The sequence below is a fragment of the Bombyx mandarina genome, chromosome 05, assembly GCF_030267445.1.
Source record: "Bombyx mandarina strain Sakado chromosome 05, ASM3026744v2".
NCBI classification, from domain to species: domain Eukaryota; kingdom Metazoa; phylum Arthropoda; class Insecta; order Lepidoptera; family Bombycidae; genus Bombyx; species Bombyx mandarina.
The window spans coordinates 10,605,543-10,628,058 of NC_143212.1; the positions used below are offsets into that span (position 1 = coordinate 10,605,543).

Below are 22,516 nucleotides of genomic sequence, written 5' to 3' on the forward strand. Positions count from 1 at the left end.
CTATGGCTTCTGAGTGCTCATTATGTATTATTACACATGACTAGACTGGAAATCAAACCGAGATCCTGTGATTCACTAGCCAACGTCACTAACCAAGGATTCTTTCTGTATGTATCATTATATTTTATATCAATGCATGCTTAGATGCTTGATACACATTCACGCAAAAATTGTATACGAGATTTAGATGAAATTACGCACAAAGACAGCTTATAACGGATACTTTTTGTAAATGCTAAATGACTTGACCCGGCAACGTCGGATATATTTGCTATAACAAATACTACAATGTGATAAATTTTACGCGCGGAAAATGCAACATATTTCTTACAACTTTTTTTTTTTATTGCTTCAATAAAGAATTATGTTATATTTTTCTTCCTCTGATATAGATTTAACGCGAGCGAATCCGCAAATGACCTAATTAATTAAAATCAAACATGTTTTGCTATCTTCTTTATTTATGAACCGGAGACTTTACACCTGATAACCCCAATTTGTGGTGCATTATATAGGCATAATGAATAATTTAATAATTCATTACTGGTACTAGTTATCTAGATCAAAAGGTCAATGTGCGTTCGACAACTCAGTATCATTCCGAAGGACTGAATAACTTTATTAACTTGAAAAATAAACATAATAATGTTTTTGTTACGGCGATTCTGTCGCGATGATCGCTATCGTACTAAAAAACTCCATTTTAGTTCGCCGCTGTATGTTTTAATCCGTCGATCTACGCGCTAATTTGGTCTACATTCTTCTAGTGCGAAGACAGGTCATCGCTCCATCTAACAAGTCAGCAACGGTCAATTTGTAAGAAACTAGTTCTTTGCATGCTGCATCAAATTAAAAACCCATTTTTGAATAATATGAATTGATGTATTTTCTCGTTTCACGATTTAATATCACTATTTTTACTTTTAGAAGAGAACATAATGATTGCAACGTTTCAAATCAAATCAAATCAAATCAAAAAAGTTTTATTCAACATAAATGAAAGTACATACTTGTTGAACGTCAAAAGAATTACCGCCAATTCACAAGAATTAGCCTCCGTCCTGAGAAGAATTGGCAAGAAACTCAGCGGGCATGTTTTTTTTTTTTTTTTTTAAATATTAGATTTTTATTTTAAATATTTTTTTTTTTTTTTTTAATATTCATATTACAATAAGTAATTATAACATAACAATTTTACAATATTGAAATTCCCGGAGCGAGCAACTCATTCCCACTTCGTGCAATCTTCTAGATAATCATTGACTTTATAGTAAGCTTTATTGCACAGATGTTCTTTAATAGTTTTCTTAAACCTATGTATATGTAGGTTCTGAACATCTTGTGGGATTTTGTTGTACAGGCGCACAGACAAACACCCGAATGAATTTCGTATCTTATGTAACCTACTCATCGGCACAACAAGCTTGTGTTTGTTCCTAGTATTTCTATTATGTATGTCCGACATCTTAGGAAACTCCTCAATATGTTTACGAACATACATCAAATTTTCAAAGATGTACTGATGGCATAGTGAGAACTTTAATTTCTTTAAATTTTTCCCTCAGGGATTCCCTTGAGTGCATGTTATAAATAGCACGTATAGCTCTTTTCTGCAGAATAAATATCATTTCTACATCGGCCGCATTGCCCCATAGCAAAATGCCATAGGACATGACACTGTGGATGTAACTAAAGTAAACTAAACGAGAGTTTCATTACTTTTACAAAACTTTCGAAAGGCTTAATGTCGGTGACAGATAAACTGCGTTTCTAAGCGTCAAAAATTAATTTCATTATTGCGAGACAAAACCGCATGTTAAAAAAGAAATGATAAAAAAAAATCGATGTAATTTGAACGAGTTTAGATGTTTTTTTGTGAACAAACCCAAAAAAAGTTCAATCGCGCACAAGGTTAAATGTTACGTGAATTCAAGTTTCTTTTTCCATTCTTACGATACCATGGTTTGATTGATCGATTTGTTGTAACCACAGCTTAGCTAATCAGCCGTTATGTTATCGTTTATTGTAATCTGAATTCGATGACATTAATTACGAAATCACATGTTACTACATGGATCGTTGGCTAATTGATAATTGACCTCATTGCTGTAATGAGCTCATAATAATTTGATAATATTTAGTTTAATTACATTTACGAAAAATTACTACGAAAATTTTTTTTCGACTTGAGTCGTAGACGTAATTCAAAACTACTTTTACGACTTACGATTATCGTCTGTGGCAATAAAAAATTATAATAATCGAAACGCGTAATAAAATAGTAAAAAATAGTCAACGCGCCAAAAATAAGCCGTAGAATTAATTTTAATTGAAACATTCTAATTTATTAACTTTTAAATCTTTTGAACCGCACCACATGAAAACTTACAGGAAATGATCATAGAAACTAACGAAAATTAAAATGATTATCCTAAATAAAGCAACTAGCCCTGGTCATTCCGTAAAAACCTACACAAATTCCGCCCAGATTTGGTTTATTTAAAATTTTACTTTATGATTTGGCGCGGCCAGTCTTGCTAAGCCTGAGACTTGTAAGGAGCCGACCAACTTTAGAAACCTGTTGCCCATTAATGAATTTAGGTGTACAACTAAATAGCCGGTAATGTATTTCAAGTGAGTTATGGCGACATCTTCTTACACGCTGTTACTTCAGACCGATCTGGTTGTCAATGACGGACGACTTTCGATTTTTACGACCTAGTTGTAGGTAATTGCGGAGTCTGGAATCACGTGATAAATTTATACTAAATTCAATACATGCGTTAAATGGCTAAAACATGTGAGTACAGTTTTAGACAAGACAACATCCATTATATTAATTAATATATAGAAAAAACGTTGTAACAAGAGAAAAAGTGTTAAGTTTTACAATTAAAAGCATAAATACTGTTTTTTTTCCTACCTATTCGCTGGTAGCCTCACGGGCTCAACCTGAGAAAATTTGTTAATACTAGCCCTAGCAAATAAATATTGTGAGCCATTGGTGGAACATTCGCTCCAGTTCGAAAGGTGGGACAGCCGTAAGAAAGTAGGTACATTTCTTAAGATGGGTAGCGCTATATACGTTGTAATATCAATGGGCTCCGGTAAAAACTTACACCCGAACTAAAAAAAACTATTGAACAAATACTTTTGCTTTAGAGAGATAATTATACTTACGAAGCCTACCGGGTGTCAAGTGGTTACCGAAGCCCTTACTTAGCCCAACAATGTAAATGCCGCCACCACCCACCTTGAAATATAAGCTTTAAAACTCGGTTCCATAGTACAACGTTTGCTCCAACGTTCAAACCAAAACACATTACTGCTTTCCGGAAGAAATAGACGAGCTTGAGCCTATGCGTGCGGGCTCACAAAATTACAAGTCTTAGCCGTGGTTATTTCGTCTTCTCGCATTAAAACTGTATAATCTCAAAACTTACTAATTCTACAGGAAAGTGTTTTAAAAGTTTAACATGTAATATTTTTTTTTATTTTTTACCAGTTACATTATCTGTCTTTTAAAGTAAGATAAAATTATGTATTAATTTTGTTAATAGCAGTCAAAACATAGGTAAACTAAAACTAAACTATGCTCTTTTGAGAGTATTTATGAGAAAAATATTGATGATAACAAATGATTCCGCATATTAACTCAATTTCGAATATTTTTAGAAATTATACACTTTTAATGCGAAAAGACGATTTGGAAATTACAATATTTGTTTTGTTTGTTACAGTAACCTCAGAATGGATTGAACTGGGCTGATAAAATGCGGTGGTTTAAGAAAGGCGAGCCGCCGCGGCTGCTCGCCGTGTCTCCGGACGCCGAAAACAGATCCACCCGTAAGTTTTAAATTGAATTGCTTCGTATGACGTAAATCGCAACGATCGAGGTTGGGCTCTCTTATTGCGATAGTAGGAGTGACGTCATAATTTCTACTTTCGCAATAAAAAGAGAGTTCTAGGTCTAAGTCTAACTGTTGACAGCAGTAACCCCCCTTACCATGTTTGGGTTCTGACCTCGGATAGTATTAGATACTTGGGCAAGAGCGCAAAGGAGTCGTTAAGTGGGTAGGGCCCTGAGTACTATCCTTAGGCCCCAGTCCGCTCATAAACATCTGCAGATCGTCCAGTCCTAGGAACATCCCTCGTACGCCCTCTATGCGCGGGGACCTCGTAGGAGGTACGGCCCCCGCCCAGAAAAAAAAGGTCAATGCCGAATACTCGTAGCTTTGTACTTTTTATTAAAATTTATGACAAAATTTCTCTATTTTTTACACTATCATAGTAAAATTCGAGTAAGCAGTGGTAGTCAAAACACTTAAAGGGACTTAAAGCCAAATTTTGTATAATGTGTAATTTTCAGTCAAAAGTAAGTTACTAGAAGTAATAAAGGCTAATGTTGTAGTAAAGATAACATAAGAATTCCTAAACATAATTGAATTGGTACATAAATAAATTTATATAAACAGGCTTCGAATATACCTGTATGCAGTGAGACAATCATAACTTAGTTTCACATGGGTGGAAAACTCATTCATTATAAATAATGAATAAAAGATGTTGTAATACCTATAATAAAGATAAATATTATTGTAAAATTTAAAAACTTTGGCGTAACTTTATGTATACTCTATGGGTTGTAACGTATAGCTAGCTATATGAGCAAGCGGAATTTTTCAAACAAAGGTCAAACATATTTGATTAAAAATATTTGTAATTTAAGATTATTTTTCATGATAAACTAGTTTTCTGTAATCAACCAGCCTATTCCTCGAAATGGGCTATCAATAAAAAAAAGAAATCGCCAATGCCCATTAATTTAAGTTGTGTTCCTAAAACAATGGTCAGAACAAGAATAGAAAATTTCAAACATTTAGCGGTAAAGTGAAGCGTGATCGGGCTTCCTCTGTTTTTTATAAAACACATTTTCAAATTTGAAACACGGAATTTAAATAATTTTTAACAGCACAATCAACTGCAATCTAGCCGTTTTTGATTGTAAGTTTAACACAACTGGTTAACCAGGTATTACAAGTTTGGCATGTTTTTTTTTTTCTATTAGATATATTTATGCGAATGAATAATAATGAATGATATTGAATCCCCAATCTTCGAGGCTCCTTTCCTAAGCCTTCGATTTTGTGATCATGTCACTTTGTTTAAAATGACACTGATCAAATTATTTGTTCTCTGATCGTATCACAGATAAATCATATAGAAAACTGTTTTTATAAAAGTAATGGGTTAGAACGACTGTTAATTTAGTATTCAAGTCCTTCAGTTTAATTAAGATCAAGAACTGCAATCTCCATAATGCTCGACATATCTATTTTATTATGTATAAATAATTATATGCTGCGTATATTAACCTAAATGAATGCGTTGGCGTGCAACAGTGTTGAGCTTTTACCGATACCTCCTACAGCTTACCTAATTCAAATATTTGGTGTTTAACGGGAACAAACATTTACTTGTTTTTGAATTGTATCTAAATGCAGTGTTGCTGTATGGATCTGAATGTTGGGCGACGAAAGTGAAGCATGAAAGAGGAGTGCATGCGGTAGAGATGAATGAGAGAGAGAATGTTGAGATGGATGTGTGGAGTGACAAGAATGGACAAGAAAAAGAATGAGTATATCAGAGGAAGTGTGAAAGTAGCCCCGGTAAGTAACAAATTAAAGAGCGGACGGTTAGCGTGGTATGGACATGTGATACGTAGAGAGAAGATGCATGTGACTAGGCGATGTATGGAAATGGTAGTGCAAGATAGAGGGGAAAGAGGTCGACCGAAGAAGTCATAGATGGAGTGTGTGAATGACGATACGAGAGAGAGAGGAGTGAGTGTAGAGATGACGGCTGATAGAAGAGAATGGAAGAGAAAAATTGGCTGTGCTGACCCCACCTAGTGGGATAAGGTGGAGAAAAAGAAGTAACAGTGTTGCTAGGTGTTTGATTTTAACTTAGGCTAGATTGTGAATATGATTTCAGTTTTATGTTTCGATGACATCAACTTTACGTTATTTACGAGCTTGTAGTACATCTATTTTATTTAGAAGGTTTTTGAGTAGCTTACTTCTAAAGTAGGACAATCAGTGGTTAATAGAACCCAAACACTTTCAGAAATAGCTCTAAATCGCACAAATATACCCTACATTTAAAAATATTAACACATTATTTTCAAGAAAGTGAGTTTTCTTCTAGCCTGAGATAAAATACGTAAGATGGTATCTCTGACAAAATATTCAGAGGTAATAATTAATAAAATATATAAAATTTTAAAGCGCAAATAAATTACTAAATTATTCGTATATGTGTGTTATAAAAAATAAAATAAATGTAGTTTACTAGTTAGAAAACCTGTTTAGTTAATTACACTAATCAATTACAAATCAGTCACTAATACGACTGCGCATTGTATCGATTGATTGTGTAATTAGTTTCCTTGATAAACAAGCATATCTTGAAACGCAATTTATAATTTATTAACCGACTTAAAAAAAGGAGGAGTTTCTCAATTCGACTTTTTTGTGAAGATGAGAAGTGATGATCGAGAAATTAAAAAACTCGCACTAAGCACACAGATCTTGTGGTTTGAACTGCTTCGAGAACATTGGACCGTGGTGGACTCAGTCGCTTTCTTTATTAGGTCATCCATCGGGCTGGTGATTGACCGCATGATCTCTATGCTTTGCGTCAAACCCATGACTGCTTCGCGACAGAAATAAGCAGCCGATAACACCTTACCAACAATTCGGTAGACACATTCTGGACGTTATCATTTTAACAAGCCTTTTTTACTTATTTTTATTGCTTAGATGGTTAGACGAGCTCACAGCTCACCTGGTGTTAAGTGGTTACTGGAACCCATAGACATCTACGACGTAAATGCGCCACCCACCTTGAGATATAAGTTCTAAGGTCTCAAATATAGTTACAACGGCTGCCCCACCCTTCGAACCGAAACGCGTCACTGCTTCACGGCAGAATTAGACGGGGTGGTGGTACCTACTCGCGCGGACTCACAAGAGTTCCTACCTTCGTTCGTATTCGCATCACTGCATTATGAAATCATGCGTTACATATAGGATTTGTCGCGGCTTTTTAGTATTTACCTACGCTTTACATAAGACGTCTTGATGGTTGTATAACAGTGGATTCAGGTGAACAAACATGGAAATTAGCTGCTACCGTTACGTAACAAGCATAGAGGAGGGCGAGACACAAATAGTTTTCATGCTTGACCGTTTGACTATTGTAAAGTGTATGCATTTCTCACCTTAATTAGATAAAAAAAGCCTCGCATGTAATTAAACTATAATACTGGAACATTAGTGTGAGACTAAAACAAACTCAACAAACAAATTTGGATGTAAAATATTCTTTCATTCGTTCTTAAAGTTTATTAAGATTTAAGAGCATTGTAGAAAAACATCCGCGAACATTCGAATTCGAAACAAGCTATTAGAAAATCTGAATCCTAAACTGACTTCAAAATGTGTCAAAATAATGATTTTTGTTTATCTCTTATTTCAGATATATCGCCGGTACGCTACCCGAACAGAAAAAGTAGCGGCAGTTCGGTTGAAACCAACTTCTACAACCTCAACGATCAAATAATAATAGTTGAGAAATCTCCTCACCGTTGCAATCACGGCAGTGAAACGCCGGTCTCCCGCCGCATATCTTTACAAAACGGCCCCACTTCACCGCAGGAGAACTATAATACATCGCGTAAAAATCGCGGCGGTTCTCTCGAGAAGGAATACATGGTATTTCGAGAAAGACGCAACCCACTACTCGACAAAGTAAAGAACACGAAACTATCTTGTTTCAAATCCAACGGCCCTTTAAGGCATGGCGACGATGCAGCATCTACTTCAGAAAGTGACTGTAGCGGCTTCGGTCACATTGATGATGTAACTAGTTGTCGGTACAGTAACAATTTTTCTGACGCCCACCTTGAATTCGAGAACCAAAACCCTTGGGTGAAAATGCCAAATTACGACGATGAAGTATTTTTTGCCAAAAGTGTAACTAGTCCTGTAGAAAGTCAGTGGAGGGAGGGAAAGTCATTTATCAATAGAGGTACAAGATGCTACAGCTCCGGTTCAGAATGTGACCGATACCACGCTATACCTAAAGCCGGCGCAAAATTATCAAAATCTAGTGACCAAATCTTTAATGACGAATATGAACCATTTGATGAAGCTCCGATATCAATGAAATCTCAATACAAAAAGACTGATAAATTAAAAACTAAAGATGGTAAAGATTCTATTGGTCCCAGTTCATGTCTATCGGCAAAAATACGAGCAATGTCTGATAGATACTTAAAATCTTCTACGAACAAATTTTTCTCCAAGCTATACAAACCGGGAGGCGAAGCTGAAGAAGACACTGGAAATATCGAAAATGCAACCAAATCAACTAATGCTGTCAGTAAAAGTCGGAAAAAAAGAGGAGGAGTCAAGGCAAAATTACGTAGCTTTTCATATGGGGCTTTACCGGGATTGGACGATTTCCAAAAAAGTCATTCCGTCTTTCACGACGACGCGTATCAAATATCGTGTGACGATGAGAACGTTTTAATACAAGACTGCGAAGACGCCGACTCGGGTATTCTAGTCAACGAATCAGCTACGTCATCGATATTTGATAGTGATCGGATATCGTCTCGGTGTGAGAGCTCAGCTTCACAAGCTAATGCACTATTACCGTGTCACGGGAGAAGTGTGTCCGGTGATCAAAACTATCCAAAGCCTAGAATATCGGGTAGAATGAGCCGAGAGCGGAGGGACGGTCCAAGACCACGGCCGCGACATTCCCAAAGAGCACTTTCACTTGATCGCAAGGAAATTCTGAGGCGAATGCCAAAAACCAAACAAAATGAATACGATGAACCTCAATACCTCCAACTGACTGAAAAACAAAAAATGCGACAAAGGGATGTGACGTTAGGAGACGCTGGTATCCCTCCAATACCACCGTGTAGAAAACCAACTAGAGGTAGTAAACCAGATAAAAATGAATTTAAAGTTGTCAAAATAGTCCGAAGGAATCCAACAGATGAATTAGGTATTTTTATAGCCAAAACCAAGCTCACGGATGAGGGTCATATCGGATATTTAGTTGCACATGTAGTTCCTGGAGGATTAGCTGAAAAGTTAGTAAAAATACAATGTATATTTGTGTTTATTTTTTCCATTACAATTTTTCGAGTAAGCATTATTCTTTTTCAGAGAAGGCACTCTGCGCATTGGGGACGAACTATTGAACGTGAACGGCAGAAGACTTCGAGATCTTACTATGTCAGAAGCTAAAGAAGCCTTGAAATCAGGAACTTCCGAAATTGATATCGTGATATGCAGACAACGCGATAAATCATCGACAGAACAAAGACAGCGCGATTCGTCACACAGAAGCGCAATCCTGATGCGCGAAAGCTCCGTTGATTACGAAAACGCAATAATATTAGGAAAGGAAAAACGTATTGATAAATATGACGTCAAAATAACTGGTCGACGTTCGCAGGATGAGTCCGCGTGTAATCGCAGCGCGCTATCAGTGGCGGACGAGGTGGCCGACAGTGCGGCCAACGCACACTCCCACTTCCTAAAGGGACAGAACGCGACTTACAGTAGTATGAACAACAAACTGCTGCGTCGACAAGTGGTCAGCTATGCCGGGGCCAACAAGGACGGGCTCGCCCTCAGTTGCGCCGTCGACATTGCGAACGTGGACACAACGGACAGTGCTTCGGAGCGTGTTAAAGAAAAAAATGACAGTGAAATTGAAAATACACAAAACGCAACGAATTTCTGCACGCTACCCCGGAGACCGAGAGCGCCCACGCACACGTATCACACGATAACATTTGAGAAAGGTCACGGGAAGAAACCGCTAGGGTTTACGATCGTGGGAGGACGCGACTCGCCGCGAGGTCCACTCGGCATCTTCATTAAGAGCATCCTTCCACAGGGCCAAGCAGTCGACGATGGACGACTAAAAGCAGGTACGTCACTTGATTGTATATCAATATCAGAACATCGATTTCCACTTATTGATAAAACATAGTTTTATTCGAGTTAATAAACATCGTGGAATGCAATTGATAAGGACGATATTGTCGTTTAGCTGCTTGATGACGACACACAATAATAAAATAACCATTATAATAATGTAAATTATTATGCTATTTGTAGATCAAGTCTTCTACAGTCAGTAGCTTGTTCTTTATCCAAATGTTTACGTTAATGAGATAGTTAAAGTAATTTTATAATAACGAAAATCTGTCTGTTGGCTTACTAGAAAACTGGAGTAACGCAACTATGTGTACATATTATATAGGTACATAAATATAAGTATAATATGACGTTTAGCAAACGGATATTTAATTTTAATGTACTAGAAAATAATTTGAGCGCAAATTGAAAAATTTACTTATTTTAAAAATTTTAAACTTGTTAGTGAAACATAGTCCCGTTCGTCTGTGGCTGTCGATAAAATTAAAACGGTTGGCAGCGGCTTGGCTCTGCCCCTGACATTGCTGAAGTCCACGGGCGACGGTAACCACTCACCATCAGGTGGGCCGTAGGCTTGTATGCCTACAAAAGAAAAAATTACTATGAAAAACGTCAATTTATTAAAACTACTCGAGTGCCACCTGGATCATACGTTGATGGTGCTATTACCTATGCAGTGTGTAGTGGTACTAGTCAGTACCTTTAGTGCCAATTTCACGAAGCTTCAAATTGTGACTCCAGTATATGCTTTATTCACGTATCAGAAAGCTAAGGTATAATAACCGGCAAACTTCTTGAGCATTTGTTGACGTAGTGGGGGTAAGTTTGCGCATGGTACACTCACATGCAAAAACATTACTTACTCTGCGTCATAATGCTATTAAAATTATTAAAATCAACATATGTATTTATTTATATATTTATTAGAACATCAAAAAAACATATAGGTTAATAATTGTAATAATTTAATCTTGGGGTAAAATAGATATTCCTTCTATTAAGTCAAAACTAGAGCTGTTGCCAGGTCTTGGTTCAGTTGAAGCGAAGTTGGTATTTGTATTTTTTTTTTCGTTATCATAATCTTGACCATCATCATCATCACTGTTTTCATCACCCGAGTCGTGATGAGTCGACATAGGGCTCATTGGCGTAGTTTACAACTCGGTCGATTCGGTCTTCTTTTTTGTCTATAATTAATTATTTTTTGAAGATATTCGATTCGTAGTAATCGAATGTTACTTTTTTCATTTACCAGCTTCCGATTATTTTCTGTTCTTTTTTTCCATCTGAAGCCTAGCTCTTTCATAATTCGTCGTAAGCTTCATTCCGAGCCATTAAAATTTATATCTTCTTTAAATTTTTCGAAGCCTTTCTACGGTACGGAGTTTCGCTGCTTGTTATGTAGTTATTATGATTACATCTTTTTATTACAGATTGAACGAAACTATCCATTCCGGTAACTTTCTTCTTCCCTGATCTTTTCTTACCCGGAGTCCGCAACACGGCGAGCAAGCCAGAGCCTTTAGCTTCGTTAATAATGCACCTAACAGTACTCACTGATGTTTTTGTTGCTTCCGAAGTTTGTTTTAATTTTTCCATATCATTCTTCCCCTGTTTTATAATGAAGCAATATACGTCGTACACAAATTTTCTACCCTTTCTTTTAAGTACTACACCAGTTTGTCACGGCATAGTGTATGTTTTATAAAAAATCAACAAACACTCAACAAATAGCAATGGCAACAAAGTCCACAAGCAATTATAACAAATAACTTAACGATTAATAACGATAGACTTTCCACTGTACGCAAGCGTACTTTTGGGAGCAAGCGGAATGAGGGCGCGGTGCGGGACGCAAGGTTCGACTGATCTACCAATAACGCGCTCGATACGATTTCCCCTGCCGTCGCGCCTCACCCTCACCACCAAAGTGATCTAAAATTCGGTTCTGCGCAGTCAAGGTCATTTGCTCAAGAAGTTTGCCGATTACTATACTAAGCAGCGGAATACTTTTGCTTAGAACATTAATTGTCGATTTATTTTTAATAAAATCAAATATAACATAACGCTGCATATAAATAATTGAAACACCAAATTAGTTTGGGGCGTGATCGGGTTTCAATAATAAAACTGTTAAAATCCCCATTACATTTGCTACTCTAAAATCGAATTAAAAATTAGTTAAAGTATTATAAAATATATTCTTAGAATGGCGATTATATTCTTAGAATCAATCAACACTAAAATGTCGGTAGCTCACAATACTCTGTTTGTGATATTGAATGAAAATTTTCGTAAAACATGTTTCAGGAGATGAGGTGTTGGCGGTCAACGGTCAGGCGTGTCATGAACTGGCTCATGTAGAAGCGTTGGCACTATTCAAAGCAGTCAGGTCCGGATCTATAGAGCTCAGGATATGTCGACGAGTCAAAACAGCGCAGTAAGTATGCAGTAGTTGAGAGTAGGCAGTTTCGCGATTCTGATCCGGTAGTAGATTCATCCGCGATGCAGCTACTCTTGAGTTGTTAGGTCTCTTTTGAAGGCGCTCGTCTAGCGGTTAGCAATCCCACCCCTACTGGCTGAGACCTTGCTCGCCCAACTGCCCTGGTAAAACTGCAAAGGCCTCCCCCGGCCACCAGTAATTTCTAAAACATAAAAAAAAGTGTAGGCAGTAACTTCTAAAACACTTAACAAACTCGTTCAAGCGGTAAAGCGCTTTGTTTTTGTAATACACAAACTGAAATAAATACTAAACAGAGCATATTGTGAACTCTTAACCCATAGGCACAATCTACAAGAATGTACAGCTTATGCCGCGACCGATAGATGGCGGTAGCCCTGCTTTTAAACATCAAAATATTTTGAGTAAATATAACAATAATAAAATTGTTACTTGTTAGGTTTGTTCACAATCATAAATTATTTTTAGTCTGAATTAAAATTCCCCTGTTGGCTCTGAGACTAGATCGAGTTTTCAATATAATAATTATTATAATAAGCGACTGTCTCACTCGTATTTTCAAACAGTAATGCACGACTACTTCGCGCCAGAAGTACGCAGAATGATATCGTGCAGGCTCACAATACGTCCTGGTGTTAAAAGGTTGCCGAAGCCAATAGGCAACAACAATTCACATGCCGCCACCCACCTTGAGACATGTCTCAACTGTTTAGTAATTACTCATATTACAACACTGTAAAAGGTAGTAATTTTATTTTAACATTTACCAATTATGAACACTGCACCGAAATAATTGATTTACATTTGTGTTTCTTTCAGATCTACCAAAGCTAAATCATGCACAGATCTTCTGAACGACGATGAATAAAAATAAGTACCTACTGAGTTAATTTAATTCAACATGGCTTCAGAAAATATGATTACTTATTAAGTGGTTTTTGCTATCAATGACAAACTTTTATCGGTCATCCGTGACCAATTAAAGTACGAAACGAATAGTAAAAGCTCGGAAACTTTAAAATGTAAGCTAAAACCACCAAACGAAATCACAAGCATGGTTTTAGTTAGATCAAAAATAAATTTGTTTTCATTGATCTTCTAGTTTAGGAGGCCTTTGGGTTTTTAAATGTCGTATCTAATAAAAATTACATTGTTTTTTTTTGTTTATCCTTCGTTGAAGCCATGTGTCTCAGGAAAAACTGAATGTAAAAATGTTCTAAGAAAAACTGTATAGTAAATAGTTTAGAATTAAAATAATTATATAGTTCGGTATTAAACGACAAACGTCTCTTGTAAAATTACATTTTTATTTTGTTATTACATAGAAATCTATTATCTCGTAGACTGATATTTAATAAAAATAGCATTCTTAAATGAAATCAGTGGATTTCATGTTAAGTGTCTCGTTTTGCAAATGAAAACCAGCGCTAATGAAAACAGCTCTTACATCGAAATAAAACTCATTGTATTTAAATTATATTGTTATGGTACTTAAATATTTTTGTTTCGAGGTATAATCTAATCGAGGTATAATCTATAAACATATCGTAAATTTACTTACTGTGATGCTTAATTTAAGATTCACCGTAATTTTATTTTGAAAACTATAAAACTACCATGAACTCAAGGGACATTTACACGGAGATAGTTACTCGTCTCGTATGAATATCGAAGAAGCGGAAGCATTTCTTTTTATATACACGTTAAATTAATATACGTGAATCTTGTAATCATAATTTCATATGATAAAAAATGTTCGATAACTCAACTGAATGCGTACAATGAACTATCGCCGCGTAAATGGGGCTTTACCCTCAATTTAACTATTTCACTCTATTGATCTCTTTACTAATATGTATATGTGTGTATATATGTATTAAAGAATAACTAAAAAAAATTGCGGATGCTTACATTTATACATAGCAGATGCTTACATTCATAAAAACTGTTATATAGAGAACTCTTACCACCTATTTTCGTTTCTTGAGTTCGCAATATTGCAGGGCTGTTGAAAGGAGCATGATTAAGGGTAAATTTCAAGACTGCGGTCTAATATTTTAAACACACAAATCTGTTTACACTCTTTTCAATCAATTTTTATGTGTTATCTTCGGCATTCATAACACAATACACACACAATACATTCATACACAATACAATTATACACTTTCGCTGTCGATAGCTTTAGCCTCTTTGTAAAAACTACCTACTCGCAGTCTTCGGTCTACCAGCAATCATAGCATTGGCAACAGCGCCGAAATATAAGGAACTCGTTCAGACTAATAATCGTCGTAACAATGTATTAAATAATATTGTTTATTATTAAGTAATAATTTTTAAGTATGACCTACAAATGAGACACTTAACTTGAATTATCATTGACGATATAAAAATCTAGAAAGTGCCATTTAAGATAGCTTGCACGTAGTCCTCATCGAATTAAGAAATTTACACGAATCCTTTTTATATCCTTTAATTCTTTGACGAACTGTACCTGACTTTCACTTTTTTCCTATTAGCAACGCTCCAAACCTAGTGAATACCTAAACCGAGAAATCCAAAGAGTAATGAATTAGGTATTTCTTTAGGTATGTACGGTTAGTTACTTTCCTTATTCTTTGTTGTAATTATTTTAAGAGCTTATTAAGTATATGACGAGTGTCAGACGTCTGCACACGTGAAAATCTTTGATCGGGTTTTTTAAATTTTGATTCCCGTTTATAAATAAGATTTGACAAATGTAGCGCCATCTATATTTAGAACGCATAACTATCCCAATTACATTGCCTCAAACCTATCAATTCGTCATACTGATTGAGCTAATGAATTTGATTTTATTTATTTCTGTTCTTTAGTGAATCTGAATGGAAAAAAAATTGTATTAGCGAGTAAGCTTTTTTGTAAACAACCATGTATACATTAAAAAATAGAAAAATATACCATATGACATAAATAACAATATGTTTCAGATTAAAAACATAAAATTCAGATGTGAAAGCGGTCGCTCTTGTTCTGAAGCGTATTCTGATGCTTTTACATAATGATTCTTTTTTTTGTGTACTAAATGTTAAATCATTTAAAAGCGTTTTTCTTGAAAATAATATAGCAGCTCTCAGTACCATAATTCAGAAGATATCGACAAAACAGCCGTCAATTATTTATAAACCGTTCTGAGATTTTCATACAATGTGCAGTTTTTATGATAGATTTATTAAGTACCTATGTAATTCGTAATTATTGTAGCTAGCACGAGAGGTCTTAGACTTGAATTATATTACGGTTTTTTTTTCTTGTGCAATAATAAGCTTCGATTAGAAAAAAAGAAAAAAGTTTAGGGATCTGTGTACTGTGATAGTTTAATAAATATTTGAGGAAATTAATTCACATAAAATTATCAATAAAATGTGTACCATATATATATTATTATTTGAATAGGTATTTACTCCTGCATTTTAAAACAAAGAAAAAACACAAAAATGAAGCTTTTTTGTACAAAATGTGAAATATGATTTTATGTTACATTTATTAGCGTGATTCTCTTAATCGGGTTTAAAATCAAATTATACCTGATTATTTATAAGATACAAATGAAATTGGGGTAAAATACCAACATTGACACGAATATACGAGAATTGCGACTTTGGTATTTAAAACTTTTACATAGATTTTATGACTATTAAGAATTATTATTTTAAACGAAAAGAATATATGTGGCGTATAATATACTATAATAATAAATATCTTAATTGTTTCATAAAAAAAAAAACATAAAATTTTGAATCATATCACTTATTGTCAATGCTATCAGAATCAAAATGTAACGTATTAATAATCAATATACATAATTATGAATAAATTACGGAGTTTTGTTTTATTCCATCATAATATTAGACTAGCTAATACTTCGAAAGAAAATTCATGAAATAAACAACGGTTATTAAAAAGTATTCATTAAATTGTTTTGTACAGACAGACAGACCTGTATTTTTATTCGTTTGAGTTGTATTAATAGGCTGTGCTACTTCTATCTATTAATTGACTAGTCCCATACACTTGACAGTACATGTTCCCTGAAATTTGTGAATATTTAAATTGTTACATACATTATATTTGACGCCCATATTACCTCAAACATTCTGGGATTGTTCCCTTGTTCCCAATTTGATGATTTAATTTTTGTACCTATTTTTGTACTGCTCACCAAGGCTTGACGATTAAACGGAGGCACAGGGCATAGGGCGTAAGGGCATAAAATAGGAAACCTTAATGGTAAACACGGTGGCAGGGTTGGCAAAATGAGACTGACCCCCCCCCCCCCCCTCCGTCTGAGGGACCACGAGGTCAGAGTAACAAAGTAAATTAATTAAATGTATTTGTATACGACATTTGATATATCTAACTTGTATCTAAATCAATTTAACATTTTACATGAAAAAAAGACTACATTTTAGAAGGCCACCATTTGACAAAAATGCATACAAAATATTTAGTATTACGGGCCTCAGATGGTATTGCATAATTACTCACAGATAATTTCTCACTCACAATAAAATATTGGTACGCCAGTGCTTAGTACATGCCTTACAGGTAGGTGACGTATTGCTGCATAGTGCTTACCTATCATTGCCTAAAATACATTAAAAACAACAAAAAGAAAAAACATATATACTATGGACCGATAGTAGAACAATAAAATCAGCAACTCTAGGAGACCGGGATCAATAAGACAAGGCAAAATCTTCATAAAGTCATTATAACATATCTCATTACAACATGTTCACAATTTTTACTGCCCTTACCTTAGGCATTCCATTCCTACTATAAAATCTCCATTCCTACTACGAAACAGCCACATATGTTCCGGTTTGAAGCTCGGGACACAGGTTCAATTCTACGAGTGTCATGTTTCACGATGGATGGCGTTATCCACATTGTAACCACCAAGTGTGCCGTGAGCTTGTTCACCCGTCTAAAATACACCCAAATTATAATTATTATTTCGTAGTGTATACGCTTGCATAACAAATATAAAAATACACCGAAAGCAAATGTATTCTGGTTTGAAGGGTGAAAGAGCGTGTCTTCGAACATATAAGGTGGGTGTTGATGGCACTGCTATAGACAGTTATTGTACTATTACTTTAGGTAACTTTTATTTTATTATAGCTAGAACTATGAACAACCGAAGTTCGTTTATGTTCAACTACATATCCTAAAGACTTTGCCCACAGAACACTATTACTTCTAGGCCACATCTGCCTTCACAACAGATTTAGTGCGATTATTTTAATGTTGGCAGCGAGCTGTAAATTATATGAATATAACCATCTATCGACCAACGACCTAAACCTAAAACTATAAAAAGTAATACTACTGGCGCTTCTGTCGGAAAGATTTCTGGTCCTTTCACATTTGATAGATGGCGTGCGAATAATTTCGACAAATCTATTTACGACATGCTAAGTGATGATAGCTTAAATTCATATCAAAACTAATCGATATTCAATCTAGGCTTTTCAAGACCGCCGGATTTCTAGAAATTAAATTAAGTTTTTGTTTCTATCAAAAGATGTCACTATGTGTCTATTTGTCAACATTGTTATATACACTGTGTTATTTTTCAAGGAGCTTTTGTTCTTAATTATTAGTACGTTTTTACCACGATGGTTTTTAATAAATTCCCTATATCTACCGGCGATAACGGCGCTTGCAATAGCGCCGGTTACGCATTAATTTACAAATTATGGCTAGATCCAGATTCCTTAAAAAAAGAGACTAATAGCATTCAGAATGTAGATAGAAAATAAAAGAAAAGAAAGAATCTAGATAGAAAGCTAAAATAAAATCTTATTTTTTTTATTATCTAGATAGGTAAGTGAGCTCGCGCCACGTCATGTGTGAAGCTATTACCGAAATCCATTAGCATCACAACGAGAATTAATATGTAACTTTTAACTAGTATTTTTAGCGAAGTGCTTTAGCCAGTGTGTATTTATGAAGCAGTTTATTAATGAAAATTTTATAACAAAATGCATACAGATTCTTGCGTGAATAGTAAGGTTAATGATGTTTCTTTCCCTTAATTTCCTCAGACCTTAAGGTCAACTTTGGTTTGCATTTTGAGCCTGACTATGCTGATTCAGAATAACTAATCATTCTGAGTAAAGAGTTTAATCATTATTGTCAAATAATTGCTTTGTAAGTAAATTCAATTCGACGTAAAATTATATATTTAACTAGCTGACCCGGCAGACTTTGTAGTGCCTCACTCGATAAATAAAAGACACATCAAGGGGACACATCAAAGGAAAAAAAAACAAAATTGTTTGTTTTTATATAATTCCGAGCTTTTTTATATTTTCTCATCTTTTAAACCTTCCCTGGACTTCCACGAATAATTCAAGACCAAAATTAGCCAAATCGGTCCAGCCGTCCTCGGGTTTAAGCGAGACTAACGAACAGCAATTCATTTTTATATATATAGAGATTAACATTAACTGAAACATATTTAAATGACAAATAATATTGAGTAATAGAAGCATATTTCAGACATTCGATAAATCCGTCTCTCTCTCTCTCTCTTAAAATGAAATCTCAAACCTCCGAGGATCTCATTAGCTTCACTAGCTCGTTTTCCTAACAACTGATCACCGATTGTAATGTGAAACTTTCCCGTGCTTGTACTCCCGTTCGAATAACAATGGAAAACTAGCGTGACAGGCCCCGGGCGTCTTTTGTCATAAAGAGACGGAAGCAAGACGACACCGTGACAAACAACGTCGTCAATTATCGCATCAGCAAACTAATTTTGTACATGTATCTTTCGAGTTTCCGCATCAGAAAGGTTTTTCCGTTTTGGTAAAAACGGTGTTGTACGTTGAATTTTGTTTTCATATTAAGATTTCGAGTATTATTAAGACATCTATACATATAAATAAAATTAATGTGTCTGTTTGTAGAATTGAAATAATCACTTTTTACTACATGCATATGACTATATATACGGTACATACACCAAAATATATTTTTTTACAATTTTTGTCTGTCTGTCTGTCTGTTTGTTCCGGCTAATCTCTGGAACGGCTGGACCGATTTTGATGAAACTTTCACTAATAGATAGCTGATGATATAAGGAGTAACTTAGTACTTTATTAGACTAGATTCGCCCCGCGGCGTCACCCGCAGTTATTGTCGTACCGCGCGCAATATGGCGGGCTTCGCCTATCAATATTAAAATTTAATATTTCCGAAGCGAAGCGAGGGCGGATCGCTAGTTTAAAATATAAGTAAATTCTTAAATTTGTTGAGAATTTAGACATTTAGATGCATTTCAAAATTCGGTGTAGTTTCAAATAACAAAAAAAAACGATCCAAAATCTTGAAGTCTGTTAGTTTATTAGATCTGAAGATTAGTTTATCCTTTAAAATGTTATTTATTGTGCACGTCGTACATTTTAGCTTCTATGTTCACAAAAATATTTTGATGGTATTCTCTGTCGCTAAATTAATGTGCAGAAAATTTCTAGAATTTCCATGAAACGAAAATATATATTACAAACATAAATGGCACGCCCTTACTTTGGTATTTACGCAGCTAATTAAATTCATTATGTCGCGGTCTAACATATGTCGCGTGCGTAGTACAAGTTTAGCATGGTAGATACATAAAAAAAAAAGTTGCTCGTCCGTATACCGTCTTATCTAAACACTGTTTTACTAGCAAGGGCAAACAAGTCTTCAACTACAGTTACGTAATATACGAGTGTCACATCTTCTTCCGAGTACATCCACTTTGTAAAATTATTATACTGATTTTAATGATGCGGTATTAAAGTTGAACACCGATAAAAACCGGCATCTCCTTTGGTAGAACTAACTTTGCAAACGCGCGGAATGAAATAAGACTCAGAAACTGTTTGATAGGTACGGTAATTAGAAGTTGTTCATATTTATATTATTGAGTACGAGTTTTATATTAGGAGAGCAACGGAGAGCAATTATTATTTATTTTTTTGGTTTTGCAGTAATGCAATTAATTATTTATGTAGTACGTAGTATGACGTAAGTAGAAACATTCGAGCGTTGCTTTTTATTTTCGAAATGAAGTATTTATTCACTGAATTTTCATTTTGATTGAATGATCTATTTTGTAGGTAAATCGAAAAATTTATAAAATACTAGTTGAGTCCAGCGATGCTACCCGCGGTTATTGTCGTATCGTGGGTGACGGGGCAAAGCCAGTCTAAAATAATTAGCCTAAGTTACTCCTTATATCATCAGCTAATTATCAGTGAAAGTACCGTCAAAATCCACCCATTCCAGAGATTAGCCGGCACTAACAGACAGACACAGACATACAAAATTTAAAAAAAAAATTGGTATACGTAGTGTGTATACATACTTACGCATTTAGTAAAAAGTGGTTATTTTATTATTACAAACAGACACTCCAATTTTATTTATTTATATGGATTATACATTTTTATCTTTTTTGTAATCATATTCTAAATTTTAGTGAACATTGTTCATTATAAATGCAAATTAAAAACAAACCCAAGTAAAAGAAGAAACAGAAAACTCCTTCTCTACGACACGTTGCAATGGATATATGGAGATATAACCCAAATTAGGTTGACGTCAAGCAAGCGGTCGTTCGTAAAACTCATGCGTAATTCCTATGCAGCATATAAGTAATTATCAGGAATTATAATTGTCTAGGCGATCACGACACGATCTAAAGACGTTTAAATCTTCTAAACAAACGGTCATAGAAACACATTATTGAGAAGATATGAATATAAAATGTCATACTGTCTAGATAGGTGAAAAAGCTCACGGCCTATCTAGTTTTAAATGTCCATGGAGTTCACTCAGTTGGAGTTTACACATTCAGAGTATTAGACGTATTGAAGACGTGTACTGAGAAACAAAATGATTCGCGGTTAAAATAGGCATAATAATATACCCCACTACCAGTAATTACTAAAGTATTGCCAATTTTTATTTCGAGACAATGGATGAAAGTCACAATAATTGGATTGCTAAACGTCCGTCCCAATTTTCAAACCCCAACGCATTGCATTCAGTAAGACCCACACCAATACAGTAATTAATATCGATGAAACATAAAAAAAAATACAGCATAATATGAAAATTTAATTTTGTTCTTACCTGTACTATCATCACGAGCCGGCTTTTATCACAGATACGGGCGCTGCTCTGTCATCACATTGCAACATGTTGACAGGATAAGCTTTATGAATGCGTTCAAGTCAACGACACTGCAGAAGGAATGTTTAGTAGAACAGAGCACGGAGAGCCGCAATTATTTAGTAAGTACGTTGCATTCAAAATTATAGTATATAAGTTATTAAATTGTAGTTCTTGACAAGGTTGTGTTAACGAAATTTCAGCTTATATCAAACACAAGCGCATATTCTGTCATTGGTTTGCAGGACCGTAAATGTGGGAATAAAATTCGAAATAATGTAAAGACTTTTAATGTTGAACTCATTATCGACCAACGAAATTCAATGTTAACTCTACTATTAAGTTACTTACTTAACTTTAATATTAATTATTACCGATACTATTTCATTTTTTTATTTATTGCTTAGATAGGTGAACGAGCTCACAGCCCACCTGGTGTTAAGTGGTTACTGGAGCCCATAGACATCTACAACGTAAATGCGCCACCCACCTTGAGATATAAGTTCTAAGGTCTCAAGTATAGTTACAACAGCTGCCCCACCCTGCAAACCGAAACGCATTACTGCTTCACGGCATAAATAGGCAGGGTGGTGGTACCTACTCGTGCGGACTCACAAGAGGTCCTACCACCAGTCTATTTATCATTCAGTTGACACGAGAAATAGTGTCCTGTGCAGTGGCTTTTTTTCCCTGATTTAATACCAAAAATTTCCAAATCGGTCGAGCCATTATGAAATGCTGCGATTACTAATAAATACCGTTTTTATATTTTGAAAAACAATCATCGACGTACGAATAAGTCTAGAAATTTAATTTT

At 35.0% G+C, this 22,516-nt stretch overlaps 1 protein-coding gene across 4 annotated transcripts in view; it reads left to right on the forward strand.

Moving 5' to 3' along the window:
• Window positions 1–16,348, forward strand: part of LOC114251602 (uncharacterized) — a 61,842-nt gene extending 45,494 nt beyond the window's left edge. For all 4 annotated transcript variants that reach the window (XM_089727701.1, XM_028185927.2, XM_089727702.1 and 1 more), the window contains 5 exons: window positions 3,741–3,846; window positions 7,540–9,169; window positions 9,246–10,018; window positions 12,339–12,468; window positions 13,309–16,348. In XM_089727701.1, coding sequence (XP_089583827.1) covers window positions 3,774–3,846; window positions 7,540–9,169; window positions 9,246–10,018; window positions 12,339–12,468; window positions 13,309–13,357 — 2,655 coding nt within the window. In that variant the 5' untranslated portion in view covers window positions 3,741–3,773 and the 3' untranslated portion in view covers window positions 13,358–16,348. The remainder of the gene's footprint in view (window positions 1–3,740; window positions 3,847–7,539; window positions 9,170–9,245; window positions 10,019–12,338; window positions 12,469–13,308) is intronic.
• The last annotated feature ends 6,168 nt before the right edge of the window (window positions 16,349–22,516 follow it).